The sequence below is a fragment of the Leuresthes tenuis genome, unplaced genomic scaffold, assembly GCF_036924035.1.
Source record: "Leuresthes tenuis unplaced genomic scaffold, fLeuTen1.0.hap1 SCAF_16, whole genome shotgun sequence".
In the NCBI taxonomy this organism is placed as follows: domain Eukaryota; kingdom Metazoa; phylum Chordata; class Actinopteri; order Atheriniformes; family Atherinopsidae; genus Leuresthes; species Leuresthes tenuis.
This window is the reverse complement of record NW_027325370.1, coordinates 5,789,135-5,805,563: the sequence shown is the minus strand read 5'-3', so window position 1 is coordinate 5,805,563 and position 16,429 is coordinate 5,789,135. Positions and strand designations below refer to the sequence as shown.

The following is a 16,429-nucleotide window of genomic DNA, read 5'->3' as shown; positions in this document are numbered from 1 at the left end:
TGAAGCAGGGTTGGGCTTGCCGCCAGAATACCAGAGATAAATAACTTTAGCACACACACACACATTTATACACAGATTCCCAGACAGCACAGACAAATGAGAAACAAATGGTTCCATTGTATGGTCCATACCTCGTCCCTCCTTCCTTCTGTCTTATAATGGCACAGTGAGAATGCAGTTTTGAAATTGGTCCGCCTGAATATCCACAACACACTCACACACACATGCATACCCAAACTTCCTGAATACCCCCCATCGATAGCCCTCCTACAACATTTTTTACCACTCCTTCCTTCTCTGCTCTGCATCCCATCAGGACTAAAGAGGCTAATTTTGTTCGATGGCTTACAGGTGGCCGGTGCAAGGTGAACCACATCGACTCTGCTGGCTGACACACAGACACACACGCTGCAATGCAAAATTCATGCCTCTTAAGCCAACCCTTTTATAAACCCTGTGTCAAACATCAAAGAGAGTAACACACCTTTACACACCTCAAAGGAACCAGAGACACACAGTCATGTATATGTGCAAAAACACGCACACTCACATTAAAGCATCCAAACTCAAACATATGCACACTCGTAAACTTTAAAGCATGAGGGATTTTCAACAAATGGTTTAAGGGTCAACCGTAGGCCTGGAACTATCTCGTGTTTCCAAACAGAGGAAAATCCTTCCAGTGCTTCAATTATAAAAAGAAAAAAATGTCTTATAACTGTTAACCTTTATGTTCTTATCTTTAAAAACTGTAACTAATACTAAGTATTATTATACGACTGTTACAAATATGCGCCATGCCAAGTGGAATGAGCTTTACTTCAGCTCTAAGTTTGATTTAATTCAATTCACATAATTTGCTCATTAAGTGGGAATTTTTTTTATTTCTATAATTTAGTACATGCCACCTTATATATTGTGTGCTGCATCAGCCAGAGCCATACACATGTGCATATTATTTTAATGTGCTATGTTTTTTAACATTCACTCGCACAAGGTTTACATTGTTGGATAGACATCTGTCTCTTTCAGTCAAGGTTAAGAAGTGAAATGCCAAATTATAGGACCAGGCTGAGAGATTGAGCCCAAATTCGATCTGCAGCCAACAGAGGTGTATGTGTGTAGTGAGTGCATGACTGTGTGTGCACTTCTACACATGTAGATTGGATTGCAGCTCTTTGAAGCCATGCCCTTCCTTCATTAAACACAGTCCTACAGCCTGGAACAGCTTTCTGGGAACGTGTCAATAGCTCACGCAGACACATGTGAAAAAAACTTAAACATTGCAGTGCCAGTAAAAATGACCATTTTTCTTTGAAGTCTGTGTCACTGTGCAGAATGATAAGATGAAAGCTGATCATCCTTCTGAGAAAAAGCTTGCAAAGATTTAAGTTTACTCTGTGCCAGCAAGCCTGCACCTAAGCCAGGAGGGCTTGATGGGTGCCAAGCTAACTGCTACATGCCACACTTATCAGCTGCTATCTGATTGGACAGTGATGGTAGGCTCCCACTTGGAAATTACAGATTAAAAATGGACAAGATCTTCTGACAAAAGCTCCTTTGAAGTTCTTCTGCACATGTGGATTCCAGACGGAACCATGACAAACTAGTAAATGGGAGGATGGAAGAACACAAAGTCAAATAAATATAGAGAAATATATTTTGCTTCTGTGCTTTTTCCCCCTTTATTTAATAACTTTTATACAGTGTTTTAAGACTAACTTTTAGAAATGAGAACATAGTACTCTTACCCCTGACATATGCATCATTTTATCTTTCAAGTGAGGAGTGGCACGTCACATCAATGTGACGTCAGTGTTTACAAGACACATTTTCAAAAATTATAATAAATATTTAGGCAAAGTCAGTAATTTACAATAAAAGCAAGTTGTATTATTTTTATTTTATGTCTCTAGTTACCTCGAAGGCTTGGAAATAAGAGGTTTCAGAAAGCAAATTTAAGCAGATTTTTCCAGAAAACCCAGAGGGCTGTTTTGAACAAAACAATATGTCTGAATGGATAAAGCAACCTCAACAGTCTATTTATAACATCAAAGTGCATTTTGCAATAAATTTTTAAAAATGCTTAAACAGAGTATAACTGTGAAGAAAGACATTCAGATGAGCTGCAACTCTACACGGAGTCCACAACATGTTTTCATTTGAAATCATCTCAATCCAGATGAGCGTTTTAGCTCAGTTTCAGAGATGATCACCATCAATCCGAGTCTGAAAACGTATCACCAGTTCATGCATTAGCCTTTGATGAAGGAAACTGTCAAAGGTTACTTCCTTCATAATTAGGCAGCAGTATCATGATAAAAATTCATAATTTAACTGCACAACAGCTTCAACAATAGGCACAAAGACCCATAATCTCTTATCAACTGTTATTTGTGTGACAAATAAGAAGAGAACATGTAGCGACTAATAAAACTCAATAACTCATCAAAAGTTGGTGCATGTCTGAAGGCAATTGTCTTATCGGGATCAGCAGCTTTTTAAGTTTATTTGGTATGCAAACTAGTCACAGAAACTCACATCATACTATAGCAACTCTTACTTAAGTCTTTTTTGATGTACTTTTATAAAGTTTAGTACCAATCTTAAATATCAAATTGTTTTTATCAATAAGAAGAGCAGACTGTCTTACTGTCTCTCGATTATCAACACAAATTGCCTTGAACTGTAAGATGCTCGGCTCTACTTAAGCAGAGTATCTCATGATGTGTGCTATGATGTTTGATTATTCTCTAAAGCAGAACGTGTGAAAACGAGGCGAATGCTGTTCTCATCCTCGACAGGGGAACCTGTCCTCATTGCAAGACTGTGAGAAGTGCATGCCCGGTAATCCTTTCATGCTAAAAACTGCTCAGAAGATGCTGGTTCACTCTGTCTGCTACCAAAATCTTAGAGACAGAGACAGTGGTTTATGGATAATCTCAACATAAACTCATGACAGATTGTGAAATACATATATTGGTCTCTAAATTGGTAACAATAAAGACTAAATAACTGTACAAACTCTTCATTTTGCTTATGCAAGGAGCATCAACCATGTGCTCGTCACATCTCCCTCACCAGCAAGCCTTTCTTCTCCCACATATTGCTCTGTGCACTTCGATGATAATGCGCCTTTGCGAGGATGGTGTTTTACTTGTACATTTGTCCACTTGTACCACCTGCACATGCCTAGTCTTTACGTGCTCTGCTTCTAATACTATTTAACTTCCATGTATATCACCTTTAGGAAGGGTTAGCAAAGTCAGCTTATAAACTGTCTTTTTATTCATACTCGTACATACAAAACAATGTTAAACAAGTAAAAAAGAGGACAAAAAAGAAAAGATAGAGTGAAAGTAAGCTGGGATAATCCTGGATTCTTCTCTGTAGAGGCATGCGGGCAGTAATGGAATGGCCTGCTCACACGCATTTAAACAAGGGCTTATCCAAATACTTTGATACACCTCTATAATTGCCTTTGTACATTTTTGTGTGAATATTTAGTGTATGTGTGTATGGGTGCAATGTTGTCCTGTCTGTCAATCTTGGTCATTACGCTTAATCCCAGGGATGACACTCTCAATCCTCTCTGTCAATCTGGGCCTTTGCAGTAGCACTCAAGCAAGAATCTGGGTTTAGCACTTACCCACTCCCCACACATACACACACAAGCACACACACTTACTTGTCAGGTTACACCAAAGCAGGTCGCAAAGAGAAGAAAGCATTTTTGCTTGGCAAGAAAAGCAAACAACTATCCCACATCTGTACATGTGTGTGAGAATGTGAAGAGAAAAGTGGTGGCAGGGGGAGGGGGGAGCTGAAGATAGATTAAAAGACACAGATGCATTTCAGGCATAAAGAAAAAGGAAATCAAGCAACACTTCCTGCGTTTGCAAACTCATAACTGACACGTAGCGATGATAGAAAATGACTACAAGAAGGATGTATTCTGATCAAGGAGCAGCTCCATTTATTCTGTAGCTATTAATTTTTCTAACTGTCAATTGTCCTCTTTCTGTCCTCTTCACCCCTCTCCTCATTATTCTTCCACTAAAAGGGAATCTGAGAAATGTCCACAAAACATCTTTCACCAGTTGTTAATACTGTTTCTGCTTTGCTATGATAAAGGCACGGTATGTTGTCCCATGTCATCTACCCACATAGAGACACACACTCCTATATACAACAAAAGCAGACCTCATGCATGCTGGCACACAAACATTCACTTACTTGAACATTTTTTTTTTGTAACACAAAGATTGACACACACAAATATTTCTTAACACATTCAAACCTCTTGTTGCTTCTAATAAAATCTTCAAATTTTCTCTTTCTCGCACTTCTCTGACATCAGAGTGTCTGTGTGGTAGGATGAGACAGAGATGAGGCTGACTGAGTTGACATAACAACCTACACCTATGATTAAATGTCTGGCCTGTGATCTCAGTGTGTGAGGGGATGTGAGGGGAGTGGACTTACCACCTTTGCTGATCTGGGAAATATTGGCCCTTGTTAACCCCTAATGTTGAGGGTAAATACGCTCTCATAAGGTGGTGTCTTCTTAGATCAGTGAAGCCACTGACAAGAGTATTTGAGCCCCTTAAAGCTAAAGGTCTAATTGCCACTCTGAGCAAGCAAACTGAAATCTTTTTACTAAAAGGAAGAATACCTGGTAAAAAAAAAAAAAGAAAAGCTTCAGTAGGTGAAAGAACAAACATAAAAAAACATTAATTTGTGGATAGTTTGCATCCAATCTCAAAAAGGCAGGCTTGAGGTTTTGTGTAAATGTGTCAAACGCCAAAGAGTTATTCTTGTACACCGAAACACACTCATGCACACAAACATCATACAACAGCATAAACACAAACAAATTCTGGCTAAACCTAGTTATTACTTAAACAAACAGGGTTAGACTGAATGAAACGCCTGCTGTGAAGGACACCACTTCCAGACAAAGAGGCATGCATTACAGCAAGACAAGAGAAACACACACACATGCACACTCACTGTTTTGTCATACACGCACTGTGTGAGAGAAATAACTATGTATATATGTAATTAGAAGGAAAAAACAGCACAAACATATGTTTGTATGTTCTTTACTGGCTTGCACTTCAGCCCATTTGCTCTGTAGTGCAGATGGGCCTTCTAAGCCATTGTTTTCAGTGCTGCTGAACACATGGTGCCTTTTTACACTAGTAGGAGGCTGAAGCAGGCCAAGCAGGCCAAGAATGAACACTTTTATGTGTGTTGTGTGCTGTCTAACGTAGGCACTAAATACTATAAATAATGGTTTTATCATACAGCAATGCTTTTATTAAAACGAAACAAAATGTGTGCTCGTATGTGTGCAGTATGCATACATACACACATGTTGTTATTACTTATCAGTAGCAATAACTTCTTTGGTGAGGAGGCTAAGTTTCAATATACAGCTAAAAATTTTGAATTTGTGGAGCATGTTCACAGGATAAAATAAAGGAAATTGAAAAAATATAACGAAAACTAACAGAATTACCAGAAAAAGATACATTGAAGAAAATACATTGACTCTGCCCTGATTTACAAGATATTTTTTCAATAGTTACTCTGCACAGCCATCATTCACAGAGGTTAAAACAGGGAGAATGGAAAAAAGAGGAGGTGGGGATACATAGAAAGAATGTGACTGGGAAAGAGGAGGGCTAAGAAATTAAATTGAGACATAGAAGGGAAAGACAGATTGTATCCATTCTGGTATGCCATCTTTACGATCTGTCTGTGAAAGAGCAAGTGAAATTGAACTCAGGTGTGGTGTGATGCTGAAAAAGCCCATTTCCCCATTAGACCTATAGAATTCCACATAAACAAATTACACAAATACTTTTTCTATAAAAGAAAGGGTGAGTTTTCTGTAACTGTGCAGTGAAACCTGAGAGGGGCTTTGTTTATGTGTGTGAGAGAGTGTTTACATCGTCTCCCCTCCCATCCCTTCAGATGGGGAGAACACCGGGCCTCCGACGGCTCTGCTCCTGTCACACTACCTGTCTGTCTGTGGGATCTTGTTATGGAGAACATGTGCTAGTTCTGTATGTGTGTGCGTGTCTGTGAAACTGGGAAATGCCAACAAGTTCTCGGTCCTCATTACAACCAGCTTAACTGCTCAAGAGTGATGAGTTCAAGAACAGACGGAAAGAAAGGAAGCCAAGGAAGGGAGAAAATACTGCAACTAATAGCCATGATTCTGTTCACAGTCATGACTGCTTTATGTTGTACCGCACACTCATCACAAGCCCTTCTTTGTCTTTTTTCTAACCTGTAATTTATTTAGTGATGCAAGGTACATCTTAGCTCACTTCCCTTCGGGTACAGAACCTGGCAACTGACTAAAGCAACAGTCACACCAAATATACTCAACAAACATGTCATTCACTTCCTCATTTGACTGATCCATTACCCACAGAATAGACTGCCACTGACCTCATGGACAGAGAGAACATACTTTTGCCCTTTCTGCCTTCCCGGAGCTGTGTTGTGAGAGTAAAACAAAAGCAGTGAGCATAGGAACGGAGAAAATTAAATACCAGCTAGAAACATCCATTCAAGCTTAACGAATCCTAGTATTAGCCTCCTAGCTACTGCTCACAACCCTGCCCATACTATTCACTGTCCAATAAGATACAAAAGCCATCTTTAAAGTTGAGGCTTTTCTCTTGTCATGAGTTTATAGAAACAGCAGCACTATGCTACAGTGTTGCTACAGTGTCAATCACACCCCAGTGATCTAATCTGATTCATAATCCTGACATCTGGAATGACATGTCATTAGACTGTGATACTGTTCTGAGATCAGTATTAGGAGGACCACCCAGTATTAGAGCTAATCCCATTGCTACAGGGCTGAAGACTTGCCACATATACACTCTGACTGGCCATTTCACTCTTGGATAGGATGTTAGATTCGAGGAAAAGTTGAATACCAACTATCGATCACTAGTGTTATGTTTTATCCCTCCAAACTCAGCTCTGAGTTTGGTGAGAGACAATAATTAAGAATCTCTCTTGCTCATTTAAATCTCCCTAGCATGTACAGTTAATATCTGATATGTTTCTTGTTATAGGTGGATGATGGCCCCTGATACAAATTTAAATATTGCCTGATTTTAAATTTCTACATTGCTATTCAAGCAGGTTACTTAGAGTAAAGTGTCAAATCATGTTATTTTTAAGGGTTATATTATTTCAGGCAAAGCTTTTGTAAGTTTATTTGGTTTAAACAAATAATACACTTGAGCAATGTGGTTTCTATGAATAATACATATTGATGAAAAAAGAACCAATAATGTTAAAAGTGATTAAAGTTTTAAAATTGACACCAACACTCAGATAACACATTTGTTCTAGTATCAAAAAAATCTCCCAAGGATAGTGTGGGCAGCCATTTCTACACTGAGCGAGGTTAACTCAGCAGAAACATAGAGCAGGGCACTGCTGGTTCTGTTTTAGTCAGTCAAACACGCTCACATCAAACACACAGCCAGCGGCACTCTGCGAGATATGGAGATTTAGAAAGAGAAGAAAAGAGCAGGGAGCAAAGGAAAGGCAGTGCGAGATGCATCAGTTCAAAGTAACCACCAAAGTTGAGGCCCAGGGATAAACAACCAATCAAGAGAGGATCGCAGTCTTGCCCAATCAAAATGCATTCCATTGAGAATCCTCTCCAGACCAAACGAATAAATCCCTGGAGGTATGCACAAAAACATGAGACACATATACACTGTGACCTAGATATACAGCACCATCTTAACTAGGTCCTGATCATGTCTGGCCTTCGCACAACTAAAATGCAGGGAGCCTGTCTTCAATCTATCCCCAGTCTCAACAGTAGTGTAAGTGAGTTGTTCTGTATTTGTGTAAGTCGGAGGGGGGGTGAAAGGGTGTCCATGACTCCACAGCTGACAGATGCCATTTGTGTCTGGTCTCATCCATGGCAAGGACAACCCTGTTTCAGAGAGTAGAGTAACTACAATAGTGAAAAAACCGTATGTCTGCATGTTTGTGATCTTGTGTGTGAGTGCATCACTGTGTTTGTTGAGCAAATACTGTATTCTATCTTAAGTCTGAAGCAATAATGCTCTAAACAACAAGGGTAGGGGATCTGTGTGTGTGCCCAGTGAGTCAGTGCTTGGCTATGTATGTGCATACATGTGGCAGTTGTGTCTCTGCCAGAGTGTGAACAGTGTTGCATGAGAGAGTGTGGCTGTATGGATCCCTTTCTGGCAGTGGCAGTGTAAGCTGAGGAGGGTCTTACATGAGCTCTAATCCTTTGCTGAATGTCATCTTACAAGTGTGGCTTTTCCACAGTCACAGATAAGAGGAGGAGGAGGAGGAAAAAGAGCGAGTTCTGTTGCACATGTGTAAGTTCTATACATTGGGGTGGAAATGTGTACGTGTGTGGGAAAGATATCCAAGGATGGCAGCAGCAGTGACAAAAGTTAGCTGTGAGAGACACACTGAGCAGTTACAGCACTAATCTGCTTGTCTGAGCCGATATGGTGACGCAGGGAGAGGTCGTTCTGGCATCCAATTCTAAGGTTTTACTGAAAAACACAACCTGACTGGAAACACTACACACCCCAACAAGCTGAGCTGAGTTGGACTGACTTTCATTTGGGTCTTGAGTTTATACATGCTTTTAGCTGTGAGGGGCCCAAATGAGAAGTTTATTCTGTAACCTTAAGACTCATGGGCTTTAAAACATTTTACTGGCCATGTCATATGGGTGCTGTGCAACATTAAGCCAATGACCCAATTTTGAATTTGTAGACTAACAGACATGATATAAGTCTGAGAAGGTCATGGATATATAATCTTGGTGACTCTTCCTTTTTGAGGAAAATAAATGATCCTATCTGGTAACACAAATGAAAATGTTGGGATTTTGACAAATGTCAACACATCTTGCTTTCTGCAAGCTTAGTAAATGTAGAAGTTTTGGGAACGTGTTCAGCTAGTGTGAGAAATAAACTGCAGCCTACTGTTATATGAGGCCTAATTAGTGGTTAACTCTTGATGTTGAATGACAGTCCAAAGGCTGTTGATGTTATTACAGCAGTTTCAAGATAACTCAAGTTATGAAGCCACTCCACTCTGGATGGGGATGACTTTCAGAGAGAGGAAAAAAGTTAATTCCTGTTAGTTTCCCTCTTCAGTTCTACAAGGAGTGTCTAATAGCAGCTCAGGCATTCCTATAATGGGGAAAGAAAATAGAGAAATTCATTCTGCTATTACCTAATAAAATACATTTAGTGTTATTTCTCCACCACAGTGTTTCCGCGGATGTCAATCTTGATCATAAATATTTGCTTTCTATTAGGCACTTTAAGTGTGCGTGTGTGGAAGTATTTGCAGTGCTGCTTTGGTTGGCGTATCAAAAGTTCTGTGCAGTATGTTGCAGAGTGCGACATCCTCTCAGTGAGCGGTCACATAATAAAGTCAGCAGGTGTGAGTCTTCAAGTTTGGGGCAACCCCCACCACTCACATTCCCACCTCCTGTTTTCTGACTCTGAATATATTCCTTTGCCTTGGAGCAGCAGCCACGTCTATGACTGACAGCCTGGGGGTGGGTCTGCGTGTTCAAAAAGAAGAAATAAATTGCAGCGTGGGGAACAACAGAGGCACAGCCTGTGTGGCTGTTTTAGTGCTTTTGGTGTGTGTGTGGTGTCTGTGTGTTTGTGCATGTGTGTTTTAAAGGGGGGGGGGCAAGGAGAGTACAGGAAGTCTGAAGAAAATAACAGCTTTAAAGTGAAAAGACTGGGATTCCCTTTTCCCTGTCTCCAAATCCTGATACCTCCCTCTATCAGTGCGGCTTTGTGGATGTTCAGACTTTCTCTTTAGGAAGTAATCCAGCTTGAACAGGGGATTTAACCTGCACGTCGTCCCACAGAAAGCTCTCTCATGCACAGTCATTTCGCTCTCTGTCTGATATGCATGCAAGCACTCAGAGAGCCTCCCCAGGTGCATGTTTCTCCTGAGGGAAAGGCTTTTGTGTACTGCCATCCCAATAAACTCAGAAAACACCCTTTTAATCCTGCCAGGATCTCTCTCTATATCTTTCCTTCTCTTTTTCTCTTACTTGATCTTTCGTTTACTCGCACACATACACATGACATTCACGCACACACCTGGCTGCACACTGTAAGCTTGTCAAAGGTATTTTAATTGATGAATCTGTTTCCCAGTTTGTCTTTAACATCACACTTTACCACAAAATACTGGAAAGTGTTTTGCGGTTGTGGCATTTGAAGAAGTGATGCAGATAAGTGATAAAACATATAACAGAGAAGAAGCGGGTTAGAAGAAGGGAAAAACAGCAACAGTTTGAGGTGTACTGATTTATGGTTGTGGGCTGGTTTGCACAGAGAGGAGGAGAGATGAGGCTACAGACACAGACTGAATTACACCTGGCATGTTCAGACAGAGAGGGGGAGATGAAACAGTTCAGTAAAAGTATTCCAGTTTGCATACCTATATTACATACAAACCATTCACGTTTAAACAACATTTTGAATGAAAGTTTTTAGCTCTATAAACATGTTTAAGCCTATCCAATCAGGATTATTTCAGTATTCAGGGAGAAAGATCATAATTTGAAACTACATGAAATTATGAATTTTAGCTGGTAAACTGTGGAGCAGAAATTAAAAACACTATGTCATTACAGTGTCATTACATTAGAGAAAGCAGTCTTCTGGTATTTTCTTCTGTAATACCTTGCAATTATAATATAAATAACTGACCTCAGAACTGCTCAAGTTAGATTCTATGACTCATAATAACTGAATACATTAATTAAAATAGTTTTTATCATAAAATTCTGTTTCTCAACCTTGTTTAATGATCAAAACTCAATGAGCTCTTGTGATTAGTTAATAGATCGCCAGTTAAGGAATACATACATATCTAATTTACATTTGATATGTGATCAACTTAATTGGTTTTCACTTACAAAAGTTTATATACGAGGTTGATATTTTTTTAATATATGCATCTAAAACAATGTTTTTGTTTATTAAAATGCATCTAATGAATTCATATGAATTAACTTATGTGCGATGTAACTGTGATTAAAGATTTCTGGATTGACGATTAATTAACTACTAATCTCATCAGACCATAATAATGTGAAAATTTACAAAAATATTTGTTAACATCAACATTGTGCTTATTACAAAGATAATTTGTTAATGTCAGTGATGGTGAGCAAAAGGAATGAATTTTATCTTAATGAATTTTACCCTTATCATAAAGTGTTACCGTTTGTTTGACAGACTGTGAGAAGGGATGCCTTGGATGAGAGATCAGCCTCTTGTGCTTCATAAAATGGTTTCAAGACAAACCTCAAAATTCTACCACTATCTTCACAGTCAAGTGGGTCATTGAAGGCAGTTGAGTGATGTAAAAGGGTGGGACCTATACAATCAATTAGCTGCAAAGCTCTTCAGATCCACATATTTTAGTATGCCCAAAGTTGCCCACACACGACTTTGTGGATTCATTTTGATTATAAAAGCAGCACGCACATGCTAATTCTCACTGCATGGATGAGAGCTGATAGGTAGGGATTTCCTTGTGATCACAGAAATAAACCCATTTATAAGGTGTTGCTGCACACTTGAAAGTTTGCATGAGCTGATGTGTGTGTGGCCGTGTCTCTGCGTGTGTAATGAGTGTGTTGTGGGTGGGAAAATGGTGCTTACTCAGACAAAATGCTTTAAGATGCAGACATCAGGTGTCTCACCGTCCTCTCCCTCTTTCAACTTCAAAAAAGCCACAGAAAAAAGGAAGCACGAATAAACTTGTTTGCATCACAACATCGTCATTTGTTCTTTCTCTCTCTTCCTCACCGTCTCCTCTTGTCTGCTGGGGCAGAAGTGTCTCTGGGTCCCGTCTGTCTACAACTTCATGTGCAGACAATGACAAAGCAATTCTGTTGCTGCTCATCATTTGCCCTCTTAAAGGTGACTTTCTGTATGGTATTTAAAAAGCAATATGTTCTTGTCAAATCAATCATGATGCCACGTTACTATGATAAACAAAAGAGGCCAGGGTTTGATGGAACACCCATCTCACAGTATTTTATCATTTTTTGCAGAATGCCAAATTCTTGGCTCTGATGCATTGTGCATTTTTAGATAGATAACTTCTTTCAGTTGTCTATGAAACTGATAAAGGCAATTTCTTTAGGATGTGTTGAAATAGATCCAACATGCAGCATGCACAAGGGTCATTGCTCAGGTGTTTCTGGGTTAATAACTGCTCTCCACTCATGTTCAACTGGTGGAACAACCTTTGACATCACAGACTGATGATACTGACAGTTGGCTGAAGGATGGCCTCGGTCAAACACCTCGTCTGACCTCTAAGCTATGGTTCACCGATGACCAAAGACACATGGCACAGAACCGCTTCACACGAGGAAATATCAATTTACCTAAACATTACTAAAATAGATAGATTATCAAATTTTTGTGAGGTGTTTTCATGGCTTAAAGAGAGTTTTTCAAGAACATATTAGCTTTTAAAACAGAGTATTGAGTAACTGACAACTTTTCCTCATAAACAGTTCAGAATAGCAAATATAGCCTCTTATTTTTAATATACTTGTTTTCTTTTTGATGGCAGGTGTTATGTTGTGCCGCAAGGCTTTACAGTATAATCAAATTCAGTTTTCACACAGATAATCTCTTTTACTGATTCCTGAGTGTTTACAAAATCCAGAACTAGACCAACGCATTCATTAAGGCTTACTGAGCTATATTGATAAGAAGGGGACAATATGTCTGTAGGGAACTTAAAGATGTTCTATCAGCTTGTTGTAATTAATGTGTGAGATAATTGCTGTTTATACCCAAGATTCAAGCTGGCAAAGGGAGCAGAAAAAGTGGCACTGCAACTTTATAAACTGCTGGCGTAATTTTCTTTGGAAGACAACCTAAATCAAAATTTACAAAAAACGATTAACTCAACCAGCTATTTAAGACTATTGTTCGGCCAAGTCTTTGAAAGAATATTAACGACACGAGACTAAACAAAGAGACAGATTACTAAGCACTGCCATTCGACTGATTTCCCAAGGTCAAAGACTCCCTGTATATTTGAATATCAATTCAATGCACAACAAGACTGTTTGAGTTAGAAATATTAAGAGGTTTTTCAATGGAAAACTGACTTCTAACTTACAATTTTAGCCCTTTTTCTACCGAACAGCTTTTATGATCTATAAAATCTCTGCCTCAGTTTCATATAAAGCATTTCCAGTTAAAAGTCAGCATTTATTCAATGTTGTTATTCATCATCAACAAGCAAACCCAGCAAGAGAAAACAAAAAATTGCCCCACAAATGAACAAACATCTCTAATGTAGCCTACCTGGTAATTGTTTTGACAATCATACATTTCAGAAAAAACTATCAGGACTTTTTTTCTTTTCTATCTCTAGTTATGTACAACTTAAACTTTGCTCAGTATGTCGTGAGATAAATAATGTTCTTTAACAGGATAAATTCCGATTAAAGCCTAGAGACTGCAGAGAGAAAGCATGAATGAAAAGGAACAAGTTATCAGGGAAATTTAACAGAATGCAATTTCCTCTGAAGTTTTGGAAAAATTACTTAATGTGTGCATACCTTTGTAAATTCAGAACATCTTGCTTACTTTTGATTTAATCCTAACTTTCTTACTTAGAAATTTCAAAGAGGTCAGTTTTGAGTTCAGTTTTGGTAGAGAGAAAGGAGCTTAAAACAATCGGAAATGAGGGGCAAGCCCAAACATTTTGGTTACACCTTGGATTAACTGTAATTTAGAATGATAAATGGGATTGAGAGTTTGCAGCCCTAATTCAGTTTTCTGTAGAGTCTTTCATAGTTTACTTTGTACACACAAGAGTGGGACATTCATTGGCATCGCGCATTCATTGACAACACGCACGGGCAAATGAAAGCAATTTTCTTGACTTGTTTTAACCTGAATAAGGCCTTACTCGCTCCTGCTTGCACACACATGCATTTGTGCATGCACACAAGTATTTACACAAACATATTCATGTCCCTGCCTGGAAAGCCTCTCGGCCTCTTTTTGCTTTATATGGTACGAACAACTTCACGGTGGGATAAAAGCATTATGTTTCCAGAATTTCTCTTCCTCCGACTGAGTTTCTCTTCTTTTAGCTCCAGGTTCTTTTTTAATTTTATCTTCCCATCCCCATCTCCTGTGGTCTTTGGACATTCTTATTTCATTAGAGAGGTTGGGATGGGAGAGTGAGGGCTCTAGGAGGCCAGAGTGTGACCACAATCTCTGCAATCAACAACAGGACATACACAACCTAAATAAGCCAATCAAAGTCCAGTATCCTGAAACACAGAGCAATGGCTTGCCAATACAAATACACACCTGGATGTTTAGAACTAAAACTTGCCAACTCACACTCAGCACTTAGGTGTGTGAGGAATTCAAATTGTAGCCTTGTGCTGTGACTCAAGGTTATCCGTAAGAGACACAAACAAAATCTATCATACACACATGTGCAGAGACACACAGATTCCCAGCTATTTGTCTATCTATGCTGTCATCTCTGTTTGCTCATATTAGGGAGGGCTCACTCAGGGACAGGATATGGGGATTAGGCAGGGCCTTATTGCACTGTAGCTACATACCACTGAATGGCTCCCATCTGTTCTCCAATAGAGAATGGCAAACACGTTTGCTGCGTGTTGCATGCTGCCAAAATAACAGGAGTGGATAGATGAGCAGCACTGATATTGCTAGCCACAACACCACTCTGCACTGAAGGCTAATGTGCCTGGCTTATTCTATTAGGCTGGGATAAGAAGCACGAATATACACACATATACGCACACGCGAATGCACTTCTCATCAAGATATCTGATTGAAGTTACTAAATCGGTGGGCTTCTCAGGTCCAAGTTCAGGTTCACCTAGAGGAATATGAGTTAAAGCAGAGTAAAGCTAAGCTCTGAGATAGGTGGAAAGAAAAGGAGAGATGGAAAAAGATGGAGAGACGAAAAGAGAAGGAGAAAGGGGGCAGTGTGGTCTGTTTCATTACAGTGAATCCTGACACTGCTGCATTCTCAGCACACATGGACTGGATTATAGGCTATGTGGGCTGCTCCAGCACAGTATAGCTCAGCAACACTCTTTTGAACACAAACACATACAGACACTTGCAAATGTATGCACAACGATCATAGCTGGACACACTTAAAGTAGACAAACCATTTTCTCACACACACGAGTCATATAACTCTTAATCCCAAAAGCAAAAGGCAGGGGCAAAGTGCACGACAACTAAGACATTGAGGTTTGAGACAGAATCTGCTTTTGATGGTCCACCTGTGGATTACTGGGGAGGAGAATGAGATGCACTGGAAACTATAATTGTAGCATGCTGCCTGGTCTCATTCCCACATAAATACAAAAGCAACCTTTCCCTCTCCCTCTAAGTCTCTCCTTCCTCACATGTACATTTTTATATCCGTCTTTAAATTTATCTTATAAATTTGCCATCTACCTTTGCCATACACACACACAAACACATAAGCTTCAAGGAAACCATAACCCTCGTAGCACAGACCACTTTCTGCACGGCTATGTTCAAAGACATCCTGAGTCAATGGGGGGGCTTCGATATAAAGCCCCCCAAACAGGAATTATGCTTTATGACTCAGCATTCTTTGTTTTATGCATTTTCAGCTCGCAGCCTTAAAAAAAAGACACCATAAATGTGCTGCGTTGTATTGCAATTAACAACCCACACACTGGTACACAACGGGGTGGGGTAGCATGGTAAAATTTTACTATGACAGAAAAATCAGTGTGCAGAGAGGCAGATGCATCCATCTCTGGTTTCTCTCACCATGTCATTTTTATCACCTAAGGGCTCTGGTGGGCTTACTTTGGGCTGCTGGGTGTGTATAAGTCTAATCACATAGTTACCTATATAGCTACAGAGTGCATGCACCACAAGCTGCACAACCAGCAGTACTTCACAGAAAACACCCATAAACCTCTGAATCAACTGATGCTTTTCAGTCATCTTAAATTCACAAGTAATGGAAACAGAGTCAGTATCTATTTCACTACTGTCCCTCTGAGTTGGGTAATGCCATGGTTAGAGTGGTACCATCAATGTTGCCTACAAAATGGTTACACAAACCCACTGAGGAAGCAAAGATTAATCCATTAAAGTATCTGAAAAAGATATAAAGTACTACTCCCTGACAAGGACAACATCAACTCTAAAATTAGTAGAAGGTTTATGAGTAATAGTAACTTACTGTGAGCAAATGGAATGGTAGCAGTATTCATGCCCATATTCCCTCTTCATCATCCTGTGAATAAACAGAGGAAACATCATCAAGCATACGT

General features: G+C 39.5%; 1 protein-coding gene across 2 annotated transcripts in view; it reads right to left on the bottom strand.

The window, feature by feature from the left end:
• The window catches only part of LOC140271220 (ERC protein 2), a 151,297-nt gene that overhangs the window by 21,176 nt on the left and 113,692 nt on the right, over positions 1-16,429 (bottom strand). For both annotated transcript variants that reach the window (XM_072366339.1, XM_072366340.1), the window contains one exon: positions 16,339-16,392. In XM_072366339.1, the coding sequence (XP_072222440.1) occupies positions 16,366-16,392 (27 nt within the window). In that variant the 3' untranslated portion in view covers positions 16,339-16,365. The remainder of the gene's footprint in view (positions 1-16,338; positions 16,393-16,429) is intronic.